Consider the following 22518-nt stretch of genomic DNA (forward strand, 5'->3'; position numbering starts at 1 on the left):
GCTCTCAAGATTGCAGCAGAGTTTTCCCGGCTCAGACAGCTGCTCGCCAGCCTGGCCCTGGCCGTCTCTGACCAGCACCCAGCGGACGGAGATGCAGACAACGTTTGCACCCACATAGTGACGGGTTCACCTGCTTCAGGAGAAGCCACCGACTCGAGAGCAGAGTCGGGCCGGAAACACGTACCCCACCTGCCCCATGCACGCGCCACACTTGTAGCGGCAAAACCATCCCCCAACAAGAAGGACCGAAGGTCGCTGAAATCCTTCTGCACTTCGTCGGCTCGTGTCGCCAGAGGTGTCCGGCATGTTCTCAGCAGAGGGAAAGGACCGCGGGGCTGCCAAACAGGCGTCCCGCGTGGACACAGGCAGGCTGGGTGTGGCCTTGCGGGCTGCAGGACGCGGCCCGTCTGCACCACGGCGTGATTCTGCGTGGAGACTCCTCGCCCTTGGAGAGTCTCTGACCTCAGAACCCATGAGTTCCCGGAGGAGGCGACGCACTCTGCCTGCGAAATCTGGTTGGTGCGTTTGATGTGCCCGCAGAGCCTGACCTCCCTGGGTTTAGTGTGTAACTTACTGTGCATAAAATTCCCTGCATGAATTTCTCAAAACACTTGCCCAAACCCAAACTAAAAGTAGGGTCAGTCTTCCAAAGCTGTGTGAAGAGGCAGCTCCTGTTCCATCGGGACACCCACCTCGCGACCCCGTCTGCTCTCACCGCGTCTTCTCATTTGTGTTTGGACGGAGCACGGGAAGCCGTCCGGCAGAGGTGACCCTGCAGATCTCACTGGAGGGGACGTCCTCCGCATGGTGGCTCCCCTAGGGAAGCCTGCATTTAACCTGCTCCGAACTGTCGCCTCCAGACCACAGATAGGGGCCGCGCAGAGCCGGGGCAGCACTAAGGTCGTTCACAATTCCGACACCTGAACAGAGACAAACGGGAGCCTCTGACGGGTGCACGTGGGAGGCCCCAGGACGCTCGTGCGTCTGAGGAAACCTAGATGCTGCTGGGGTGGGTCTCCTGCATGAAACACATGGACCATAACACGGGCACGAATGACGCCAGGACAGGGAAGTTTCCAGAGTTCTTGGAGCACATGGCGTCCAAGCCCATGAGGGAAGAGCACAGCATCGGTCCAACCGCATCCACCCGGGTCTGCGCCGCCTGCCGTCAAGGAGCTCCAGCCGCGACGGCACGCCAGGGGCTGAGTGTCCTCACACTTCCGGCCGGCGGATGGTACATCGGACACGGTAGGAGCCACACCAGGTCCCGGGGCCACGTGGGGACCATGTGGGTCTGCAAACCGTCCCCAGCCCCGCTGCCTGCAGGTGCATCCCCCAGCCCTGGGGCCATGTGGGGACCTCCCGTGGATGGGGTGTGGGAAGGATGCGCTACCATGGGGCTCCGAGCTCATTCTTGGTGATGCTGCCGCTCCTCGAGCCGACCCCACACACAGCCCCTGCGTGCCCACACCCGTCCGCAGCCAGGAGGACACCCACGGGAGCCACCCAGCCTCTGCCGTGGATGTCCATCCACACTCCCCTCAGGCTGGACGTTGGACCTGCCTCTCTCAGCATCCGGGCACTGGAGCCTCGGAGAGGAGAGCCCGTGCTTCCGAACATCACGGCAGAGACGGCTGTGTCCCTGTGACCTCTTGTCCAGAAAGGCTTCTGTCCGCTCACCCTGTCAGCTCCTGACCATGTCCTCCCCGCAGCTGAGAACCCAATGGCCAGGTGGTGCGGACCTAAATGTCGGTCCCACATTGGGCTGAGGATCTTCCGACATGACAGTGCGCCGGGTGCCTCGTGGGGAGGCCGCGCACAGGCCCCCCGACGGCACCAAACGCCAGCCCCGGCACCGGCCACTCTCCCTCCAGGACTCCTGCCAGTCAGGCCGACTGCACACCCTTTCCCGGTGTCCACAAGGACCGGCAAGCCCCTGAGATCTCGGGACAGCCTACAGGCTACTGAAATGCAAGTCAGTCAGCAGAAAAATCACGGCCTAAGCCGTTGAATGAACATTTCGTTATTTTTAATGCAGTAAATTTGCACTTCCCCCCAAGCCGCGGAATTCCCACGACTTAAACTGACTGTAACGAATCCGACCATCGAGGAGAGCACACGGTCTCCCCACGCTGACTTCCTGCCGCTAACGAGACGCGTCACGGTCCCGCGTCATTCCACAGATGGGGCCAGGCTGGTGTGCGGGAGCTCCAAGAAGGATTGATGACAGGATTGTCCCACACCCCGTGGCCCTGCAGATGCCCCCATGTCCCCACCCCGTCTCCCGCTGGCAAGTCCCCCGGGGCTCCTGGCCGGGGCAGTGGTGACATGAGTGACTGCGTTTCCCCGTGTCTGGAGCCTACGGCCCCGCTAGGAGCAGCGCCTCTGTTCCATCTGCCCGACGCCATGCGGCGTCTCGCCCTCCGATGTGCGGACGTGTCGTGAGTGTGGCCGCGGTCTTGGCCGTTCCCGGCTCCTTTCACGGCCAGGCAGAGCTTCTCAACCAGCCACACTGGCAGAGGACTGGTCCATGTCGGCGACGTCCTCCATCCTGATGACAATGTGTCAAAACAAAGCAACGGATCTTTAGACACTTATATTTTTGAACAATCCAAAAACTTGGCAAAGTCACGTGGCCCGTCACAAATCTCTCGGATTTTGCGATTTAAATGTTCTAAGTGTCAACACGAGGGGTGTGGGGGGCGTGCTGGAGAGTCTAGACCCGACACGAGGGGGGGGCGTGCTGGAGAGTCTAGACCCGACACGAGGGGGGGGCGTGCTGGAGAGTCTAGACCCGACACGAGGGGGGGGCGTGCTGGAGAGTCTAGACCCGACACGGGGGGGGGGGGGCGTGCTGGAGAGTCTAGACCCGACACGGGGGGGGGGCGTGCTGGAGAGTCTAGACCCGACACGGGGGGGGGGGCGTGCTGGAGAGTCTAGACCCGACACGGGGGGGGGGGGCGTGCTGGAGAGTCTAGACCCGACACGGGGGGGGGGGCGTGCTGGAGAGTCTAGACCCGACACGAGGGGTGTGGGGGACTTGTTGGAGAGTCTAGACCCGACACGAGGGGGGGGGCGTGCTGGAGAGTCTAGACCCGACACGAGGGGTGTGGGGGACTTGTTGGAGAGTCTAGACCCGACACGAGGGGGGGGCGTGCTGGAGAGTCTAGACCCGACACGAGGGGTGTGGGGGGCTTGTTGGAGAGTCTAGACCCGACACGAGGGGGGGGCGTGCTGGAGAGTCTAGACCGACACGAGGGGTGTGGGGGACTTGTTGGAGAGTCTAGACCCGACACGAGGGGGGGGGGCGTGCTGGAGAGTCTAGACCCGACACGAGGGGTGTGGGGGGCTTGTTGGAGAGTCTAGACCCGACACGAGGGGTGTGGGGGGCTTGTTGGAGAGTCTAGACCCGACATGAGTGGGGGGCGTGCTGGAGAGTCTAGACCCGACACAAGGGTGGGGCGTGCTGGAGAGTCTAGACCCGACACGGGGGGGGGGGGCGTGCTGGAGAGTCTAGACCCGACACGGGGGGGGGCGTGCTGGAGAGTCTAGACCGACACGAGGGGGGGGCGTGCTGGAGAGTCTAGACCCGACACGAGGGGGGGTCGTGCTGGAGAGTCTAGACCCGACATGAGTGGGGGGCGTGCTGGAGAGTCTAGACCCGACACGAGGGGGGGGGCGTGCTGGAGAGTCTAGACCCGACACGAGGGGGGGGCGTGCTGGAGAGTCTAGACCCGACACGGGGGGGGGGGGGCGTGCTGGAGAGTCTAGACCCGACACGGGGGGGGGCGTGCTGGAGAGTCTAGACCCGACACGGGGCGGGGGGCGTGCTGGAGAGTCTAGACCCGACACGAGGGGGGGGGGCGTGCTGGAGAGTCTAGACCCGACACGAGGGGGGGGCGTGCTGGAGAGTCTAGACCTGACACGACGGGGGGGGGGCTTGTTGGAGAGTCTAGACCCGACACGGGGGGGGGGGCGTGCTGGAGAGTCTAGACCCGACACGAGGGGGGGGCGTGCTGGAGAGTCTAGACCCGACACGAGGGGGGGGCGTGCTGGAGAGTCTAGACCCGACACGAGGGGTGTGGGGGGCTTGTTGGAGAGTCTAGACCCGACCTTTTCCAACTCGGACGCTTGTCCGCGGCAAGCCTCACGCCGGCCTCACGCACTCCCCGAAGACCCTGCAGCGACCGTGCAGACCCCACAGCCGGCGCCCACGGGGACGCGGCGCACAAATGCCAACGGAACACGGACACCGTCAGGATTTTATGCCCAAATTATCCGTTAAGAAAAAAATCCCCAACAGAAGATTCTCATTTCTTTTTGCTCTTTAAACGGCTATTCCCATTCTATTTTTTCCCAAATGGAGGCTCTTGCGGTTGAAAGTCTCACGTCTGTTTCCGCAGAGACCACCCCCAGTGGGGAGCGTCCAACACGGCGCTGGCGAGGTGGCTGCCGCCCGCCTACGAAGATGGCATCAGTGAGCCCCGGGGCTGGAACCCCAACCTCCTGTACGGTGGCTTCCCGCTACCCCCGGTAGGTGTCCCCTCACCCCGGAACCTGGTCCCCTCGACGCTGCCAGACTGCCCCCACCCGGGAGGACGCCCGCGGCTGCGCCCAGGCTCTGGGCAGCAGGCTCAGAGCCCCATGCTCTCCGTCCCCCCAGGCCTGCGCCCAGGGCTTTGTGCCCCACTCCACGCCTCGGGGGCTGAGGGGTGGAGAGATGAGCATCACCAGCAGTGACAGGGACAAGGCAGACTTAGATTAAGGCTCAGCTGACTCTCGGCTCTTCACAGTCATTTCAGTATTTGGGGGTTTGTTTTTGTTAAAGATTTATTCATTCTGGGGGGAAGAGTAGAGGGAGAGGATCCCACGCAGACTCCCCGCTGGTCCCAGAGCCCAGCATGGCCTTTGACAACACAACCCTGAGATCACGACCTGAGCCGAAACCGAGGCTCGGTTGCCTGATCACTGAGGCACCCAAGCGCCCCTTATTTTGGCGTTTTGATGTAAGTTCCTTTACCCGTAGGCAGAAGAGGAAGTCTAACCAAAGATACTTAAAAGTTAAGTAATTCAGTCATTTATGCAAAATGATGGCTGCTGCTTTACGCCCAGAGGCAAATTACTTGCTAAGAAATCTCATATACAAGCCACTGACCAATTTGGCTAAAAAGTGGACATTTTGCTCTCAATTTGCCTATTTGCTTTTGTGATAAATCAGTCTGCTTGGTCTTATACTACGTATGACAGTGGAGTTCTCCAGAAATACCATAGTGACAGTCTGTTCGGTGTGAGCACGCTCGGGGACCGGTACTCTGTCCCCTACCCCTACCTCATGCACACGCACAAGGACACTTTCTGGACAAATGCACAAGATACTCCTCACAGGTGTTACCTCCCCGCCTCCCACGCAGGACGAATGGGGATGTGGACCTTTCACTTACATCCCCCTGTTTGATTTCTAAATGACATCTGAGGCGATCAGCTTCCGTGGGCCGTTCTCGCGGACAGCTGCCAAGCAGGACGACCGGTGCCCCTCGAGCTGGGAGCAGTGTCGGAGCTGGTGGCTGGGCCCTGGGGGAGGGCATGGGCCCCCCGGCTGCACTTGTCCCTGTCCCTTTCTGTAGGACACTCTTGGCCTCCGTTTGTCCCTAACAGACATAGTAACACCTTCCCCATCCTGCCCAATGCCCCAAGGCTCTCTAGGATCAGCATGAAGGGACAAGTATTCTGTAAACCCGTGTATCCCAGAATCACGTGGCTACTTGCAACGACTGGTGTTCAGACATCATTAACGTGGGCTGCGGGGCTCCTGCACAAACTACTCCACGTCACCACCGTCCAGTTCCGAAGGAGAGGCGGGGTTCACTGGGCTGCCACCAGGCATGGGCAAGGCTGTGGGGGATCCCCTTCCCGGGCCCCCAGGTCCACATCCCCTCTGATGACAGGCAGGAGAGGCTCTCAGATTTTAGGAACAATGTGATTGCATTGGACCCACTTGGAACCTCAGAAGAGCCCCTGTGTCAAGGTCCCAACACTAATCACATCTACAAACCTGTGGAGGCCTGAGAACAGCCTCACGCCCCTGGCCCCGCCCTCTGGATCATGGCCCTTATCACACCGATGGCTAGCCCATCCATGAGCGGGTGCCCCGACCCGCGGTCTCCCCTGTGTCCTCCTTCTCTGCAGATACCCATCTCACATGACACGCTGGTCTCTCTTACAGGTCCGGGAGGTGACAAGACAAGTCATTCAGGTCCCCAACGAGGCTGTCACTGAGGACGAGCAGTATTCTGACCTCCTGGCGGCGTGGGGACAATACATCGACCACGACATTGCGTTCACCCCTCAGAGCACCAGCAAAGCTGCGTTTGGGGGAGGAGCTGACTGCCAGCTGACGTGTGAAAACCAAAACCCATGTTTTCCCATACAGGTAGAATTTTAAACCGTGTGACTATTTACTATGAAAGTAACAGATGTCATTCTAGAAATCAAACAGGGGAGTATAAGGGAAGGTCCACCTCCCCATTCATCCTGCGTGGGAGGCAGGGAGGTAACACCTATGAGGAGTATCTTGTGCATTTGTCCAGAAAGTGTCCTTGTGCGTGTGCATGAGGTGCATGATGCTGACACAAATAGCGAAGCAAAGAATGCCTCCGGACGTGAGCCACGGTGCCCCTGTGTCTGCCTGTCGGGCTGCAGAGCTAGAGGGCAGTGGACGTGGTGGGTCCTGCAGAACGGGTCTCCCTAAATACGGTTCACATTTCCCCTCTCACCACGCTGACCCCAGCAGGAGCCCGTGGCACGCTAGGACTGAGGGCAGGGACAGGAGTGGACAGGTCAGAGATGCCCCTCAGGCTGATGACCGTGGCCAGCCTGGAGCTTCCCGGGTGCCTGCAGAGGCCGTGACGGCGTCTCCCCTTTCCCGCAGCTGCCCAGCAACGCCTCGGGGAGCGCTGGCGGCTCCTGTTTGCCGTTCTACCGATCCTCCGCTGCCTGTGGCACGGGGATGCAAGGTGCCTTCTTCGGGAACCTGAGCTCGGCCAACCCACGACAGCAGATGAACGGGCTGACGTCTTTCCTGGACGCGTCCACGGTGTACGGCAGCTCCCCGGCCTTGGAGAAACAGCTGCGCAACTGGACGAGCCCCGAGGGGCTGCTCCGGGTCAACACGCGCCACCGGGATGCCGGCCGCGCCTACCTGCCCTTCGCACGGCCCACTGCCTGCGCGCCTGAGCCCGGCCCCCACGGGACGGTCACCGCGCCCTGCTTCCTGGCGGGGGACAGCCGAGCCAGCGAGGTGCCCGCTCTGACGACCCTGCACACGCTGTGGCTGCGTGAGCACAACAGGCTGGCCTCGGCGCTCAAGGCTCTGAACGCGCACTGGAGTGCCCACACGGCCTACCAGGAGGCGCGCAAGGTGGTGGGCGCCCTGCACCAGGTGCGAGGGCCTGGGGGTGCCGGGGGCGTGGGGGCGGGGTCAGAGCAGAGCACTGGATCCCAGCACGCAGACAGGGCGGGGGGGCTTCCGGGACACACGCCACAGTCTGGACGCGCCCCTGCGGGTCACGACCTCACGTCCCAGGAGAGCACGCACAGAGCCGGTGAAGCAGGAACGGGGGGACCACACGGACGTGCAAATGGGGTTCGGTAGAGCTGGGGGACAGGAAACCTGTCCCTGTCTCAGACAGCCTGTCAGACCCGCTCCGAACTCCAACAAGGTGGCTCCCAGGGTTCCCGGTTGGGGGCTCTTACCCTCCCCCGCTGTGGGGTCCTCCCGGCTGTGTCCCCTTGACGGCAGTGTGCTCGGCTGGGTCGTGCCCATGCCCCTCCCCCGAACGAGGGCTCCGTGGCACATGCTGTCCCACCTCGCACTGCACTCCGGCAGCTGGACCGGACGCCACAGTGGACGCTCGGGAGTGTGTGCGGAGGGTGTGTGTGCAGCCCAGTCCCCGCGCACCGCAGGAGCCCCGCCCCCGTCTGCCCAGGACCGGCCACGTTCCTCAGCTTCACTGTTCACTCTCAGATTCCCTGGAGTGTTTCTTCAGTCAATAGCTCCTATTCGGTGTTTTTTGCGAATATCTCGGAAACTTCAAAATGGCAAGAGGCTGTGTTTAGCGTTGACAAACCCTTGCCGGGAGGTGGGCTGCGTCGGAGGGGTTCTCGCAAGGCCGTCCTCTTTCGTGCTTCTGTGCTCTGGATCTCTCCCGTCCTGGAAAGCCTCATGTCGCTGAAAGAAACATCGGCAAGTCAGAAGACGGAGAGCACACCCGGTCCCACGGCCGCTGCCTCAGCTCTGAGCCACCAGGCCCAGGGACACGTGGCCTGGCCTTAGCTCCCGTCCCCCCTCCCCGCACCCGAAGCAGAGGCAAGCTTTCTGCCTCCTGACCCACAAAGTCCCATGACAGCCCCAATCTGTCCGACAGAGCCCCATGGTGCTCCCCACCAAAGCATTTGCCCCAACTTAGGCAGCTCATTCCCCCAGGTCCCCCCTGCCGAGGACAGACAGCCCTATATGGGCATGTCCCCAGGGTCTCTGTCTCCACCGGTGCCCCTGTGGGTCAGGACAATGGGCCCTATGCCCCCTGGGACCCCACGTCAAGCTTCAGAGAAGGGGAGAGGGAAGCAGAGGTCATTGGAATCTCTTCCACTGGAATTTAAAGCTGTCTCGTGTTCCTGGCGGGGAAGAAGAAGACCATTTCCCTTGTGGGGACAAGAAGCAGAAGCGGAGCCCTGCCCACGCTGGGCAGCAAGGGCCACACTGAACTCCCATGCAGGGAAGGCTGTGGACACGTCTGGGGTCCGGGCTGAGGGCCGGGTTCTGCGTGACTAAGTCGTCCCTACTCCATACCCATCAGTGGCTCAGGTGCTTCTCACTCATCCCTGAACCAGCTCAGGGATGACCCGTCAGACCAGCCTCCAGACCCCCGAGCTGAAAGCGGGCTCCGTGGCAGCCCGGGGCTCTGTGCTTCCACCGTTCTGCCGGCTCGGAGGCTCCACGGCCGCTCCCCGCTGCACCCGCAAAGCGCAAATCAGAAAACACGTCCCGCTTGGAAGGGACCTGTTCTGAGGGTGCAGGTGGGAGCTTTCTTCCAGCGACCGGAGAAGGAGCAGCTTACCTGCTGTGCAGAGAAGCTACAGGCAAAGACCTTGATGTTCTCGACAGGCCTGTCCTGTCGGCTTTTACCTCATCGGACCCACTTATCGACCCAAATCCTTTAATCCTGGAAGAATCTGATACTGATTTTTACAGGAAGGAATGACTGGTAAACCTCCCAGCAGAGCCCTTGTCCCTGACCCTGCGGGGGGCACCGAACAGAAACCACAGGACGAGGGTGGGTGGCCTTGTTGCCACTGACGGGGCTCCTCGGAGGCATGGGCCCTGGAATCAGAGACCCAGGCCGCCCACATCTGTGCCCCGGGGTGCCTCAGACTCGAGTAGCCTCCCGGGCGGCCACAGCCCCACCCCCGTCCCTCAAAGGGCCAGCATCTGGCTCGCAGAACTCCCAAGGACCAGAACAAACGGACCAGCACCTTTCTGAGAAGTCACTCGGAGGCCCTAGCGCGGGGCGGGGCGACGACAGAGAGCTGATCCCGTCAGCAGACCGCGGGGTCCTGCCGTCATGAAAGATGCTCGCTACGGCCCGTGGGTCACACCCGTTCTGTCCCTTTAGAGATCACGCTGTATCTTCCAGGCTGAGACCAAACCGGGACAAGGCCTTGTTCACAAAACCCAGGCCTGGTCTGGGCTCCTGTGAGACCCCCCGCCAGCCCCTTTTCTTCCTGTCTGTTGTGGCGAACTCACGAGCTGGCAGACGCGCGTCAGGGAAGAAGGAGCCGCGTAGGATCCCAACGTGACTTTCTTCCAGAGCCAGGGGGAGGGCGGGTCCCTTCAACGGGGGGCGTTTCCGCACAGCTTCTGGGGAGGGTCCTCAGCACGCACGGACCCACCGGGTAACAAATCCATCTGCCATACGGAGACCACACAACAGACCCAACAGAGAAAACTGTATGTTTTCTACTCTCACAAAAACTCCGTGAAAAAGGCTTTTCCAGAAAAGGAAGCCAGATCAGAGCGGCCACCCAGCTCCCCACGCACCAGAGTCGCACAGCCACCAAGTCGGAGGGCAGGGGGGCTTGGAACTCCCGGGTCGGGACCTGGGCCTCCACGGCTCAGGCTCCTTTTAGTGCCCGGATCCCCGACTCCTGAGCTCAGGCGTTGCTGGTGCCCACGGTGAAGGGGGCGAGGAGGTTGGGGGAGGGGTGCAGCGTGGCAGCCAGTCCTGTGTGGTGCACCCCAAGCTTTACGTGCCCTGCCCTGCCCTGGGGTGTTCGGGGGTGTCGCTGACATGCCCTCCAAGCCCCGTAAGTCTCAGAGCTGTGAGGGTGCTCCTGGGATCCATTCACCTGCTCACCTGTTCCCTGACCCGGACGGCGTATCCTTCCGGGGACAACTCTGGCCCCATTGGATGTGCAGGAGAAAGTCCTTCCCTGTCGCTGGACATGGCCCAAGTCCGGAACGTGGGCCCTGCTGCCAGTCTCCCCTGCTCAGAAGCTCTCCTCTTTTCCTCTCTCCCTAGATCATCAGCATGCGGGATTATGTCCCCAAAGTCCTGGGCCCTGAGGCCTTCCAGAAGTACGTGGGCCCTTATGAGGGCTACGACCCTGCCGTGGACCCCACCGTGTCCAATGTGTTTTCCACGGCTGCCTTCCGCTTTGGCCATGCCACTGTGCACCCCCTGGTGAGGCGGCTGGACGCCCACTTCCAGGAGCCCCCGGGCCTCCCCCCGCTGCGGCTGCAGGACGCCTTCTTCAGTCCCTGGAGGCTCCTCAAGGAAGGTGCGTCTCCCTTCGCGCCAGGGCTCGGCCTCCCTCCCATGGCTGCCCTGGACCACGCCCCCCGACCTTGTTTATCATGGCCCTGGGCCACCCCTGTTTTTGCTCTGGGGGTCCCCAGAGGCCAGACAGTCATGATAAAGGACCCATGTGATCAGGGTGAGAGGGAACCGAGAGGTGGGCTTCTCCATAAAGGGTCCTGTGGAGCAGGCTGGTCCTTAGAGGTGAGGGGAGCAGGTGCCCCAACCGACCCCCTCTGTTCAGCCCCCCGCCCGTTAGACTCCAGCTTCCGCCTCCTGCAGGCGTCCACAGCGGGAAACAACACGGAAGCTTCAGGACTGCCACGCTCCTTCTCTGGGTTCCCTTCGGACCTGAGGCCTGCCCCCGTGCCTGCTGTTCAGTCCCCGGGAACCCAGACAGGTGCTCACCCACCGCCACGGCAGAACCCCAGCAGCACTCAGAAATCCTCAGACTCACGTAAAGTGAAGTCGTGACCCTACGTTCGTGATCTTGAAGGGTTTTCCATTAAGAACAAGCAGAGTTCCACCAGGACTCATGGGATGACCGCCTCTCGTCCCTGATGTTTTCCAGGGGGTTTGGACCCCCTGGTGAGGGGCCTCCTGGCGAGACCAGCCAAGCGGCAGGTGCCGGAGCAGCTGATGAACGAGGAGCTGACGGAGAGGCTGTTCGTGCTGGGCAGCTCGGGCGGGCTGGACCTGGCGTCCATCAACCTGCAGCGGGGCCGGGACCACGGCCTGCCAGGTGCGCCCGCCCCACTCCTCCCTGCTCCCTTCCCGCCTGGGCTGCGGGGCGGCCCCTCAGAGCCTCTTCTATCAGAAGCGGTGTCTCCGATCCCCGGCCACCTTCCAGATCTCTGGTCCGTCCACGGGGAGCCCGATCAGTGTTGCTTGGAGGACAGGGACCATGGGGTGGGGCGGGAGCAGTTCCCGAACAGGAGAGGAAGTGGTCTGGCCTGGCGCGTATTGGGAAGTTAGACAGCCCGATGTCCCGCCCATCTGACCCTCTCACCGCCCACAGGCCGGCACACTCCTCCGGCTGCCTCCAGGCAGTCTCTCACCAGTGGTCCCATCCCTTGGCCACTCTGGGAGCGGGAACCTTCTTCTCAGGCCGGTCCCCGCTCCTCCTCCCACTTGCTGTGCCCAGTCCAACCCGATCCCCTCCATCTGTCCCAACGCTCCCCACCACTCCCGGAGGCCGGCCCTCACGCCCTGCCCCCGTGGCCTTTCCTCTTGGGGCCCCCATGGTTCAGCTGTCTGGTCTGCTCTGCTAGCCATGCAAGGCCCCTGCCGGCTGGTCCACGAGTACAGACCTGCCTGTCGCCTGGGGCGCTGCTCCAGGTCAGGGCGCACCCGCACACGCCCCTCTCATGGACCCACCCTGGGAGCCAGGTGATCGGTCAGGACATGTGCTGCTCTGGCCTCCCCCTCAAAGCCCCAGGAGGTCAAATCCTGACCACTGCACAATACGGTGTCTCCCTACTGTGTCTGTGAGCAAGCTCTCCAGTAAGACCCGACCGTGGTGCTAGAACATTCCGGCACATTCCGTTCTGCTGGGCACGAGGTAGGGGTGGTTTCTGCAGGCTACAATGCGTGGAGGGAGTTCTGCGGCCTGCCCAGACTGCAGACGCGGGCCGACCTGCGCACCGCCCTCGCCAACGCCAGCATCGCGGGCCGGATAATGGACCTGTACGGGCACCCCGACAACATCGACGTCTGGCTGGGCGGCCTGGCTGAGACCTTCCTGCCCCAGGCGCGCACAGGTCCGCTGTTCGCGTGCCTCATTGGGAGACAGATGAAGGCCCTGAGGGACGGAGACCGGTAGGTGCCTCAGCTGGGCACGTCCGTGGCCCCCAGCCCATGCAGGCCCCAGCACAGCTGTCGTGGGCCCTCACACAGCCCGGCTGTCTCTGTGGGGCCGTGAGCCTGGGTCTCGTGCCTGAGCAGCCGTCACGTAGTGACGCCCGGAAAGCCCCTCCACATGTCCTTTCATGGGTCTGCCAAGTCGGGCAGGGGCGCTGACCGAGGAAGGAGGCCCAGGCCCAGAGACGGCGTCCGAGCGCGGGGCGGGTTTGCTGCCCTTCTGTCGGCGTGGCCCTGCCGCTGTCCCGCGAAGTCCCCCAAGGAAGTCAGGGAGCCAGGCCCTCATTCCCGGACCAGTGGGTCCGGAGGGAGGGGTCTGGGAGCACTCGGTCACGGACAACAGCACAGGACACGCTGTCCGACCCGACGGGAGGTGCCCTCAGCCGCGGGCTCTCCTCTCCTGTGCAGGTTCTGGTGGGAGAGCAGCGGGGTGTTCACCGAGGCCCAGCGGCGCCAGCTGGCGAGACATTCCCTGTCCCGGGTCATCTGTGACAACACGGGCCTCCCCAGCGTGCCTGCTGATGCCTTCCTAACCGGGAGATTCCCGCGGGACTTTGAGGCGTGCGAGAACATTCCGGGTCTGAACCTGGACGTGTGGAGGGAGCCCCCGCCTCAAGGTGACGTGAAGCACTTTTTAGATTAGGTTGTAGCATGTGGGTCTTACGCCACAAGGCAGGCCCAAAGGTGGAGGCGAGCTGCCCCACGTCTGCGCCGCAGCCGGGACCCCCGAGTGGGGGCGGGCAGGTGTGTGGACGAGCACGTGGGTGTCGGGGCACAGGGCTTCCGCCGGGCCTCCGTGACGCTATCTGCGGAGACACACCCAGTGCTGAGAAGCCGTTGCCCGCTAGACTGCGGGAAGACGGCCCTGGCTGGAAGTGGGGGAAGGCGAGAAAGTGGGCCAGGTGAAGGAAGGGAGGGAGATGGGGAGGTGAGGAGAGGAGGTGGTGGGTTAAAAGGGGGGTGAGAGGGTGGGGGTGACGAGCAGGTGAGGGAAGTGAGGGGTGAAGGGGTGAGGGGTGAGGAGATGAGTGGGTGAGGGGTGAGGGGGTGCAGGCCCTGAGGGTTGTGAGCAGGAGGAAGGCGCGTGGTGCCGAGCACTGTGTTGGGCGAGGATGGTGCCCAGAGGGGTTGGCTCAGGGCAGGGACTGATGCGGAGGGGGAGGCTCCCCCCATGGCCGCTGCCGCCCATCATGTGCAGCCTGGATGGATCCATGGGACGTGGGGTCCCTGAGGCTGGAGGCCGCGGAGACGGGGAGGGGACCAGGAGCGAACGCCGGTGGGTCTGTCGCCGTCTGGTGCAGGTGACGCATGTGGCCTCCCCGACGGCGTGGACAATGGGGACGTCACGCTCTGCGGAGAGACTGGACGGCGCGTGCTCGTGTTCTCCTGCCGGCACGGGTTCCAGCTGCAGGGCCGGGAGCAGGTGGCCTGTGCTCCCCGCAGCCTGCTCCGGCCGCCCGTGTGCCGAGGTCAGTGGCTTCTCAGACGCCAGCTTTACTTACTTTCCCCCAGATCTGCAGTTTGCAAACAGGAAGTAGAACGAGTGTCGTCAGGAGAAGGGGCCAGCGGGTGTCATCCTCTTCCCCAGAGCTGTGCTGGCTCCGAACACGGCGTCCCCCCAGGCCGCCGCGCCCCACAGGCCTTGTGCCAGATAACGAAGCACCGAGACAGTCGCGTCCCAGTGCCGCCATCGGGGTGACGCCGGCACGAAGGGGACGCATTAGTGACCCATGGGAAGAGCTTCCAGAGCCGCCTCCTCTGATGAAGCCCAAGAGAAGGGCTTCCACTTGGACGGGCCGGAACAGGCTTGTCCCGGCCACGTCCTCATCCCCACATGCGTCTGAGAGTGGCCATGCGGCCAGCGCGAGGGCGAGTGGGAGCCTCCAGGGTCCGCCCCGGGGGCCCTGTGCCCCATTCCGCTGGTTAGAACGGTGTCGGGGGCTGGGGGCGCTCAGGTGACGGGCCCGGGACCCCAAGTCACTCCTCCGGAGAAGCGGGCAGAGGGACACCCCCTAGGGGCCAGACCCTGAGGTTGGGTTCCTGGTGAGAGTGGCCGGGACTCCCGCAGGAAGGACCCAGGACTAGAATGCATGACCCCGAGAGGGGGCAGGAGGTGGAGGCCAGGGAAGCGTGCGGGGGGCTGGAAGCGTGCCTGACTCGCAGGCCCACGGGCCACAACCACAGCCACGGCTGTCTGTCGGCAGAGCCTGGTGTCCGGCACGGAGCCGCGTGCAGCTGGGCACAAGGGGGAGAGACGAGCTCATGCCGAGGCTTCCTCGGAGGACGATGATGACTGTCTGGGGACAGGCGTTGGTAACAGCTGCATGAACGTCGCAACACGCCCAGTTACACACGGTTCCGACAGGCAGTTTCTCCTCCAGAACAAGAACCACGTCTCAGTTTCGGGTGTCGGGACTGTCCTGTCCTGGGAGGGCGGCCGCGCTCCCTGCTTCTGGCTCAGTCCTGCAGGAAGGTGGACAGAGACTGTGAGCCCTGGGCCCGCGAGGGCGAGTCCCGTGTACCTGTCAGGCTCGAGGCAGCATCTCCGGCTGCAAAACCGGATCCAGGGAGTCCCCGATGGTAGCCGATGGCCCAGAAACAGCGGGGTCAGAGCCTGCCAGTCCGGGGACGTGGTGTAAAACACACAACCACACAGGGAAACCTTTGCACCCAGATTTGCACCAGCAGGCCGTGAGCGGCTGGGCTGGCGAGCACCCCGCGCCTCGTCAGCCGTGAGGACAGGGAGACCTGCCAGAGAGCTCTCAGCAGATTCGCCTTCCGGAAAGTTCACGCAGAACCCTGCATGCTGTGTGCCTCACAACCTTTTTGCCTAAACCCATTCGACATGTTGATTAAGGCTGTTCTCAGTATTTGTGACCCCAGAGCTCGATTCCTCACGTCCCTTCTCAGCCAACCCATCACGCCGTTCCTCTTCCTTACCCCGCAAACCAACAACCACTCCCCCACCAAGTGGGCCACAAATGACCAGGTGCCTGGCACATGCCTGGCTCGTACTGACCGCTAGCTGTGAGCCTTCTGAGCCTCACGGCTGCTCCTGGGGGTGACGGGGTGACGCTGGCGGATGGCTGGGGCGCAGCCTGCCACGTGGGCACGGTTCCTGGCTTATAGGGGTTCTGGCAACAGAGAAGCAGCTCTGGGTTTCCCAGCACGCCCAAGTCAGGACCTGCACGGCTACCAAGACCTGGTTGGGCGGGTCGGGCCTGGGAAGGCCTGGGAAGGCTGACCCACTCTTGCTGGACCTCGTTCCCCGCTGGCCTGTGACCCGGTCCATGACCCTGCGCGCCTGGCCTGGACCACCTCAGCGGCTTCCCAGTCTGCCTCCCAAGCCCACGGCCTCTGTGACTCCGCGTCATTCCTCAGACACAGGATGGCCCAAGAGGGTGTGATGGTCGTGTCATCCAACACATGCTCAGGATCCGAAAAATATGTCGTCTGTTGACACTAAGACCTCCTGTGTTTCCTGGAATTGGCCAGAAAAGAAACGTTTTATCTGAAGGAAAACGGACTCAGTGAGTCACCAGGAAACGCCTCAGGAATCCAGCGAAGGGTCCCAGGCTTCAGGCAGAAGGAGACGTGAGGGCAGCACCCCTTCCTCACTGGCGGCCCACCCATGGGCACCGGCTCGCCGGGCCTGGGAGCCTCAGCTCCAACTCCACACTGGGCAGCCTGTGCTCTCCTGTGGGCCAGGGCCAAGGGTCGTGGGGTCATGGCCTGAGGCCTCACACGCCCTCTGAGGGTGAGCTGTCCAGTTGGAAGAGTCCGCGTGGACGCACAGACCCAGCCCTGCCCTGGCCACCCCCTCCCACCCAGCCCTGTCCCACACCAGGCCACATCCCACTCGAGGGGGAGGATGCCTCCTGGAGAGGCTCTGATCCCACGTGGAACGAGGCCCAGCTGCCCAGTGTGCCCAGCTCACTGTGAGCTGCCGGTGGCCCCACAACACAACCCACCCACGCCCCATCACCTCCACTCGCACAGGAGCACTTGGCACAGAGCTTGAACGGACGTGAGCCGCAGCCCGGGTGGGACGGGACCGGCTTCAGTGCGGGCGGGTGTCCCCACAGGATCCGGCCACACCATGCAGCATGGTCACAGCGTGGCTGTCGGCCGAGCTGACCTCAGAGAGCACTCACTGACGGCAAGAAAGCGGGTGCTCAGGGACGGACGTGGCCCAAGAGGGACATGGCTGCCAGGGTACTGGGGGTTCTCGATTCTCTTGCTCATGGAGCAGGGAGTGGACAGGAGCCTCCAGGGTGAGGGCCGCAGCGGGGGACAGGGAGGACAGGGACACGGCCTGACCTCCATGTGGTCTGTGCAGATGTCAATGAGTGTGAAGACGTGACAGCCCCTCCCTGCCACCCATCGGCCCGGTGCAGGAACACCAAGGGCGGCTTCAGCTGTGAGTGCACAGACCCCTACGTGCTGGCGGAGGACGGGACGACGTGCGTAGGTAAGAGTTCCCTCCTCGTGCGTCCTCCGCGGGAGGGGAGGGCAGGTCAGCCGTACACCTTACGGGTGGCAGCAGGGTCGTCCTCCCAGCGGCATTATGCCCGTGACCACGTGTGTCCCGCCACCGTCCTGCGCGGCTGGGTGTGGGCTGAGCTTCCCGGCAGGTCTCCTGACTCCTCGCACCCATGAGAGCTCATCTGAGAAATGGCTTCCCTGGGTAGTCGCGGGCAGAAGCAAGCCCCTCGGGACCAGGCTGGCCGCAGCCCTTGGCAGGGGGGCTCGCTAACCCCTCCCTCTCCCCAGATTCTGGGAGGCTCCCGAAGGCATCCTGGGTCTCCATCGCCTTGGGCGCCCTGCTGGTTGGCGGCCTGGCAGGTCTCACCTGGACGGTGGTTTGCAGGTGGTAAGTCCTCCCCCCAAAGCCCAGAGGCCGTCTCCTCCCCTGTGGCGAGGCTGGTGTGTTCCAGAAGCCAGTGCAGACGCTTGGTGCCCCGAACCCCTGCAGCCCCAGAGCGACTTTGTACAAAGCTCCGACTTCTGGCTCTGATGCCTTCAGCAGTGAAGGTGGAAGAGCCCGCACACCTCGGGGCGTCCGCGGCCGGTGGCTGGAGACTCGGGGCGGGGGCTTGGCAGTGGCAGCGGGTTGCCGGGGATACTCCCGTTAGGGGCCGAAATTGCCCCCAGATGTCTGGGGGAGTAGAGGTCCCCCCTGGTAAAACAGGCTCGTCAGCGGCCCCGCCCCCGGCGCAGACTCCTGCAAATAGGGAACTTGATTGACGTAAAGCTGGACCTTTACGGCAAAACCGGCCACATGGTGGGGCCTTGGAGTGGATCTGGGCGTCTCTTCGGGACGTGGGTCTGCACCTGTCCTCCCGCCTCCTGACCAGCAGCTCCGAGGACTCGAGCTCGGAGTCTTGCTCAGCCTTCCCAGCGCCATAAACTGCGACGCCACTGCTGGCCCCGTCTGCCCAGGGCCGGCCCACAGCCCACCACCCTGCGTCTACCGCAACACGCCACGGAGCTCAGTGGTGCCCTCGCCATGGCCCCGTTCCCCCGCCCCTCTGTAGCAGCAAGGTTGCTGCATGCAAACCCAGAGCCCTGGTGGTCAGCTGTCACCGCTGAGGTGTCTCCAACCACGGCCGGCCACAGCCTGGCCCCTCTCTGAGCCCCTGGGAGCAGCGGCTCTGGGACGGGACGGCTGTGCTCCTCCTGCCCAGGCGTCCCGTCGCAGGAGTAAGTCCAACACCCACTTCCTGTAAACTCCAAGACCACCCTGCCCCCACTTCTTCACCCGACACGTGGGTTTTCCTCTGCCTGGTAAATGGTATTTAAGTGACACACTTTTAACAGACTTGTGATTTCTGGCAGAACCAATGAACACCACAGTTCAGACCGGAATTCCTTCAATGTACCAGCTAAGGGGAACACGCGATGGCCGTGTGTCTCACGGGCTTGGTGAATCCAACCGTGATGTTGTTAAACTTTCCCTTCGATCACATGAGGTCTTTGTTACGGGCTGAAACATGTCCCCCAAATTCACATGTTGGAGACCCGACCTCTGGGACCCTGGCATGTGGCTGTATTTGGAAGCAGTGTCATTGGGGACATAACGAGTTGAGAGAAGGTTGTGTCAGAGTAGGTGTCCCCGGTCCAACAGGACTGCTGTCCTTGCAGGAAGGGGGAATAGGGACAGGCGGGGACACACACAGAGCGAAGGCTGGGTGAAGATCAGGGCAGAGATCAGGGGAACACGTCTACCGGCCAAGGGTCCCCAGCAAATCCCACAAAACCTCAGAAGGAGTAGCCCTGCCAACATTATGACCCCACACATCCACACTGCAGGAAGGGTCGAGAACAGGTTTCCATGGCCAAGCCCGTGGGGCCATGGCACGGTGTTACTGATGCCCCAGGAATCGCACACAGCAGTGCTGGGGCGTCTGCTGGTGGAAGGTGTCACCTGCCTGCGCTGGGAAGAGCTACAGCAGCATCGAGACCCGGGCTCTGTCGGGTCTGGGGCCTGGCCTTGTCCACTGTGCCCCTGGCCTCCTCCCAGGTTGCCTTGGCACCGAGTGTGATTACACCGTCAGGACCGTCACAGTCAGGACCGTCAGGACCGTCACCGTCTGGACCGTCAGGACCGTCACTGTCAGGATTGTCAGGACCGTCACCATCCGGACCTTGACTGTCTGGACCGTCCCCATCAGAGCCGAGACCGTCAGGCTGTCATTCCGACAAACCACTGACAGGTCAGCAGCAACGTCCTCTTCAGGGCAGCCCTGCCGACTGCTGGCCATCACATCAACTGCTGAGCAGCGTCTCTAGTTTTCGGCAGGGCTGGCGGCAGGAAGGAGCCTGTTTTACGGATCGCCTGGTCTTAGAAGCTCCAACACGGGCAGTAACTGAAAGCCGTAGGCGGCCACCCACTGGTCGGTGAAAATGAGCCATGGGCACACACCGGCGGAGGGGCTGGGAGCTGCGATCCCCTGGACTGAACATCCACGCTGTGAAAATCCAACATCACCATGACTTAAGTTTACGTATCGTCTCCGTCAGACCTCGGCCGCCGTCGTACCGTGATGCAGATGCCTCAGGCCCCACACAAGGAAAAGGGGTTCTTGTTAAGACGGACAGCCGTCCGTCAAATGGGCACTTGGGAAGACAGTGTCCACTGCTCTGGAGTCTGGACTCTGGAGCCTTATACCCGCCCCAAAGCTCGGCTGGGTCGCTGGTCACCCGTGGCGGCAGAGAGCAGAGCCGTTGGGCCACAGAGGCACTCAGAGCAGCACAGACAGACACTGACTTGCTGGCCCACGGCCTCTGTGGCGACAGACAGATAGCACCTAAGCCCTCGGGGAGGCGAACCTACAGCCACGCCCAGAAGTGCCCCCACACGCCCCGCCTGAGATCCGCTCCCCTCCCCACAACAGGCCTTTGGTCGTGAATTTGGTCGAGAGCCTGAAGCCTCCTGGTTGTGGTCCTCCCAGGGAGAGGGAAGCTTAGAAAGGGAAGGAATTTGTCCTCAGGGATTGGAAGGGCACAGGGTGCGGAGGGAGGGGCCCTGGCCCCGGTGTGTGGGTGGGGCTCCCCCGGCCCCTCGGCCCGCTATCCTGGCTCCGTGGAGGACGCGCCCGCTCCCGCTCCCACGGGGTGCCGACCCCACAGAGAGCTGGGCAGGGACGGAGGCGGGGGCGAGGTCGAGCCACACCCCTGAGTCACCTCTGCTCTGGTGTCCCCGTCCTTCCCTCCGCAGCTCTGGCTCAGCTGCTCCTGCTCCCATGGCTGCCAAGTTATATGGTTTAGCCAAAGTCTTCTTTTCCATGCAGACACAAGTCGCTGGCTCGTCCCCTCTGCTTGTGGCTTTCAGTGCGCCCAGGGGTCCCAGTGCGTCCTGTCCACGCCCATTCCTCCCGTCACGTTTCCTGACTTCCCTGTGACGCCTCCGGTGCCGCGGGTTGCCCTGGGGGTGCTGTTCTCACCCTGGGGGCCCCCAGCTTTGGGAGGGTCTGACGAGGGAGAGCCGCAGCCAGGACCAGCTCCAGCCGGAGAGGAGCACAGCGCGCCTCCCAGACGGTCCCAGCTCAGGAAATCTGCATCCAGACGCCACGTGCGTGCAGTCGCCTGGAGAACAGAACGCAGGAAGCGGGCTCGGGGGCCTGACCCCAGTTCAGCTTCTCCGCCTGGGGACAGTGATTTTCCGAACCCACCTGCACAAATCAGAAGTGGGGTCAGACGAGTTTGGCGGGACTGGGGGTGGGGGTGTCTCTGGGCAGGTCGTTCTCTGGCTGCGGCCGGGCTCCTGGCGCGGGACGGGCTGCGCAGCCTCCTGACGCCCCTCGGCCGACGGAGAACGGTGCAGGCCGAGCCGCACTTGGTGCTGTCCTCCAGCTAACAGTGGCCATGGGCTCTTCCCTGGATGGATCAGGAGGTGCCCAGGGTCCCAGCACCCCTTCCAGTCACAGTGACAGCATGACAATGTGTGTGATGGGCCCTGGGCGTTCGCCCGAGTCATGACCTCTGTCAGCAGGTATGTGCTTGTCCACAGGGCACACGCCGGCCGGAAAGCCTCGCTGTGCATCGCAGACTCGGGCGGAAGAGGAGCCTGCCAGCGGGGTCTCGGCACGTGCCAGGACACGAACGCGTCACAATCTGCTGCCACCACTCGGGGCGCAGGGCAGGTGGGTGCACGCCTGGGTGGGCACAGGGTCCCCACTCGTCCACGTTCCCATTCAGACCAGGAGGCCATCACGGAGACCCTGGTCCCCGACCCCGCGTGGCTGCCCACGCTGGTCCGGTCCCCCTGTGCATGCGCTCGCTGTGCGATTTCGGCGCGTCAAGCTGCGTTCTTCCAGGAGGATGACTTGTGACAAGTGTAACCTACTTCTTTTAGAAAGTGCAGACACACTAGAACGAGTAAGCCGGGGCTGGAGCCGGGTCGACGCTTCCCGTTTGTGCACACTGGGTCAGAACTGACCCCATGGCAGGCGCTTGCCTCCGTGTCACCCCAAGTCTCGGCCGAACATGACAGCCAGAAACTGAAAGGAAATGTTGACTTCTAGAAAGCACTTTTTATAAAAAAAAAAAAAAACGGAGTCATTTCAAGTAGTGTGGAGACAACTGGTCTAGACTAGCGTGTGGCTATTTTTACTTTGTGTGCGTGAGCGCAGGACGGGCGACACTGAAGTCGGGCGTGGGCACGCCTGTCCGAGACCTAGGTGGGCGGCCGGCCCTGGGACACTCGGAGCTGGCTGGCCCTGCCCCTGATGCGTCCCACCACAGAGCAGGACCCGCGCCCACCCCGAAGCAGGGAACCGAAATGCCCCGTTGGAACGCACACACAAGGACCCTTCCAGGCACCCTGGGACCCCACGTGTCCCTGGACCCCCAAGTAGCTGACTGAGACCCTGGGGCCCCGGCAGGTGCCCGGTCTGTGCCCATGCTCAGAGCCAGTTCTCTCCCGCAGGACCCGGACTGCGGATCCCAAATCCTTCCCTGCCAGTAGGAACCACAGTGACACGCTCCGAAGCCGGGTGTGACGGGGCGGCCGCGGGCTGATTCCTGGGACCGGATGGTCCTTCTCGGGACGGGAACCCCCTTCCCACACGACAAGGGGGAGGAGGTTCCCTCTGGAAACAACCTCGATCCTGGCGTGTCTGTCCTGAATAAAGCGTGCGCTGCTCCCCGAGCCAGAGTCACGTGTCCTTCAGGCTCACTTTCATGGGCCGGTGACAGGGTGGACGATGGCAGCCCTGCCCGTTCTCGGACGCCAAGCAGGACACCCTGACCCGGGTCACTGCGTGATAGCAGTTCTGTGTTTCCAAAATCACCACTGAGGCCG

At 62.9% G+C, this 22518-nt stretch overlaps 1 protein-coding gene across 1 annotated transcript in view; it reads left to right on the top strand.

Annotated features, from left to right (window-relative positions):
• TPO (thyroid peroxidase) overlaps positions 1-22518 on the top strand; it is a 42479-nt gene that overhangs the window by 17029 nt on the left and 2932 nt on the right. Inside the window, 12 exon segments of the mRNA XM_047745187.1 lie at positions 4404-4533; positions 6224-6430; positions 6929-7438; positions 10578-10836; positions 11425-11595; positions 12434-12671; positions 13122-13330; positions 14015-14182; positions 17053-17184; positions 17487-17586; positions 21226-21325; positions 21327-21358. Of these exon segments, the coding sequence (XP_047601143.1) occupies positions 4404-4533; positions 6224-6430; positions 6929-7438; positions 10578-10836; positions 11425-11595; positions 12434-12671; positions 13122-13330; positions 14015-14182; positions 17053-17184; positions 17487-17586; positions 21226-21325; positions 21327-21358 (2256 nt within the window).

Source organism: Lutra lutra, chromosome 9 (assembly GCF_902655055.1).
Source record: "Lutra lutra chromosome 9, mLutLut1.2, whole genome shotgun sequence".
NCBI classification, from domain to species: domain Eukaryota; kingdom Metazoa; phylum Chordata; class Mammalia; order Carnivora; family Mustelidae; genus Lutra; species Lutra lutra.